At 34.0% G+C, this 3,247-nt stretch overlaps 1 protein-coding gene across 1 annotated transcript in view; it reads left to right on the top strand.

The window, feature by feature from the left end:
- Positions 1–3,027, top strand: part of LOC106867705 (cilia- and flagella-associated protein 99) — a 49,367-nt gene extending 46,340 nt beyond the window's left edge. The window contains exons 17-18 of the mRNA XM_052972608.1: positions 355–520; positions 2,743–3,027. Of these exons, the coding sequence (XP_052828568.1) occupies positions 355–520; positions 2,743–2,865 (289 nt within the window). The 3' untranslated portion in view covers positions 2,866–3,027. The remainder of the gene's footprint in view (positions 1–354; positions 521–2,742) is intronic.
- The last annotated feature ends 220 nt before the right edge of the window (positions 3,028–3,247 follow it).

Genomic DNA, 3,247 nt, shown 5'->3' with positions numbered 1-3,247 from the left:
TATATATATATATATATATATATATATATATATATATATATATATATATATATATGTATATATATAGTCATGTATCTGTGAAATAGCAATTATGCTATGCCATTAGCTCACCTGTCTTCAGGTTGTTTCTTTCTGTTCTTCCATTCCTCCACTTCCTGTTTACTGATGCAAAAATCAAAAAGAGATGATGAAAGAATGATTATCAGAGCCCGACATTTTCTTTAAAGACTTCAAGTATGTCCCTGATGTTGTTGTTGTACGAAAATTCTTTGGAATTGCTGTGGTGCCATACTATTTGGTAATCTGTTGTCATGTTGTTTCCTTCCATTCTAATCCTCTGTTCCTTGTTTACAGGCGCCAGAAGCAAAAAGAGGCAATAAAAGAAGATTCCCATTCTAAGATATATGATGATGAAATAAATGTTCTTCAGAGGCTGTTAGAAGAGAAACGGTCTCGAAGACTAAAGTGCATGCAGCCATCTTCAAAGCAAATCAGCAGAAAGATCTCACCTCACAAACAGGTATTTATGTTATGATTATATGACAAGAGAGTTAACAATTTCAGGCCTAAAACCACCAGAGACATGTTACCTTCAAGAAAAATAGGCCCAGCACTGTTACATACATACATACTTTTAGATCCTTGTATTGGATATATAATGTAACAAAGCAGGTGGTGGGGGAGAAAGTATAAACACAATGCCTCACTATGACTATTACACAAGACTCAATGCTCTATATCAGAGGCTCACAGTGAACTGCTTACCAACACAAACTGCTGACGACCTGACAATTATCTATTTAATAGAAATGTCTCAGTTCACTTTTGGTCAGAATCCTTCCACAACATCTCCCCTTAAAACTCCAAGTTTTAATATCTCTTATATTTAAGGTTCAATTGCAGTATTTCCGTTCTTTTCCATTTTCTGGTGTTTGGGTGTTGGTACTTCAAATATGTCATACAATACTTCCATAGGGATTTCATTTCTTGCTTTTGTTTTTTCTGTGAATATTTTTTTTTTTTAGTTGGCTAATATGTCTTTTGTATTCAACATAATTTCCTTTTACCAGGAATATCATTCATTCTTCCAGTTTGTTTAATTATTACACCGTCTTCCCAGCTTTCTTTACCATGTCTACAGGTTTTAAAAAAACTTTGTCACCTAACTTGAAGAATTTTGAAGTATTTTTGTTGTTCACCTTTTCTTTATTTTCACTTGGTATCAGCTTATTAAAGACAGATCTGATCTTTCTCTGCCAGTGACATTCCTGACGGTGTATTTGGATTAAGTGTTACTAGGTACATTCTTAGAAATTGTTGAAGTACAAAATAATCCATTACTGCATGGTGATCACTTATAAGCTTTAAGCTTATAAAATACTATTATTATTATTTACAGGAAAAGTCTGTCATACCGGCCATGACGAAGGGAAATAGCCCTGAAACTCGAGTCGCCTTTATATATATATATTTATATTTATATATTTATATATTTGATCCTTTATATTGAACACTCAATATTTCATCTACATTCAATACTTTCTTTCATGGTGCCATCCATTTTTATTTTATTTTATTTTATATTGTATATTGTATATCATATTATATATTGTATATTCCATATTCTATACCCCACATTAGTTCTGCAGGAATATAAATAAAACATAAAAAACAGACAGTGTTGGAACTCTTTTAAGCAAAATAATATATTCCTCTATACACAATCATACAAAAAAAACCCACCTTTTTTGTATTTATTTTTACTCGCATATATATATATATATATATATATATATATATAGTGATTGAATGGGATCTATTTAAAGACCAAAGCATATCAAAGTGAGGCACACCCTGATGGTTTGACAGTATGACACAGATCACTAGGTAAACGATCCATTCCATTTGTGAAGGGTTCATCAATGAAGGAAAGACCACTGGTGCCTGGTAAGCTGCAAATCCAAGGGTGTGTCAGATCAGGTGGAACTTTCAGCATGGCATCATATAATAATAAAAATACAGACAAATGAATTGCAGGGTCTCGGTACAATGTTTCATTTGGAGATTTTATTATAAGGAGCAAAAAAATTATATATATTATCAGGACTTCTAACTCTGCATAAAATTGGCCATGAACAAAGCAGGATTCTTCAAAATGGAGTCTAGAAACAATTAATGTTTATTATTAGGATTTATAAATTAACATGGTAAAACTTGGACATTCTGGAAACTGCAGTTTTCTTGTAAATTGGAGGGACATATCTGTTGGTTTGAGTGGAATTCTCAATATTATTACATCATCTCCTTTGTTACATCCAGTGAAAATAATAGTCTTGATAACATGTAGCAGGAAGTTCTTAACAATCAGTCTCGTGCCATTGCATCGATGCCACTGATCTAAATTTCACAGCAACATTTCTGGAGATCTCTTGTTTTTTTTCTTTTTTTAACTGAAATCTGTGTGGTAGTTGATTTGAAGGCTCCAATGAATTTGTAAAAAACCCTTCAGGTTAGGGAATTAGTTCTTCTTGATCCACAACACTGTCTATTGATTTGTAGATATTGATTTGTAGGTATTGATTTGTACCTATGTCTATTTCCTGGAAGTGCCTGCAACACACTGCCATTAAGACTGAAACATTTTCTCTCTCATACAACCACTTGTGTTTAATTAATGATGTTGCAAGTTGAGGAATATATTTGATATCAATTCTTCTGCTATCTTAACCACTGCGTTTATAGGGGCTGGGTTCATCGCACTATCAAAGAAGGAAGGAAACATTCCTTTCCCTACTGGTCTCCAAAGTGATGGACACTCCTGCTGGTAAACATTTGGAAGATCATAACTTACATCCAAAGCGATGACGACTTAAGGCAAGTATAGATTTCATTGGCTTTTGTTCCTTTAGGGATCATTGGCAGGATTTGGCAAAAGTCACCTGACAGTAGTGCCAATGCTATTCTTCCCATTTGAGAGCCATTCTCATGCAAGTCTTGGAATGTCTTACCTTTAGGCCTCCAGAACACAATGCGTGCACCATTGTGCATACATCCTAGTCAGTTACTTAGTATCTTTTAAGAACTTGTCCAGTTCCCAAATTCTTAGCAGTATTGCAAACAGGCGTAACATTTGTGCTCAATTCCAAGAGGAATTTGTTGTATGGGACCCAGGAAGGAGCTTGGTGTCAATACTTGAAGAATCAACTGCAATGACTATGTCAACAGACTTTGACAAGCGATGACCTAT

This window comes from Octopus bimaculoides, chromosome 14 (genome assembly GCF_001194135.2).
Source record: "Octopus bimaculoides isolate UCB-OBI-ISO-001 chromosome 14, ASM119413v2, whole genome shotgun sequence".
Lineage (NCBI taxonomy): Eukaryota > Metazoa > Mollusca > Cephalopoda > Octopoda > Octopodidae > Octopus > Octopus bimaculoides.
This window is presented reverse-complemented; position numbering and strand designations above follow the sequence as displayed.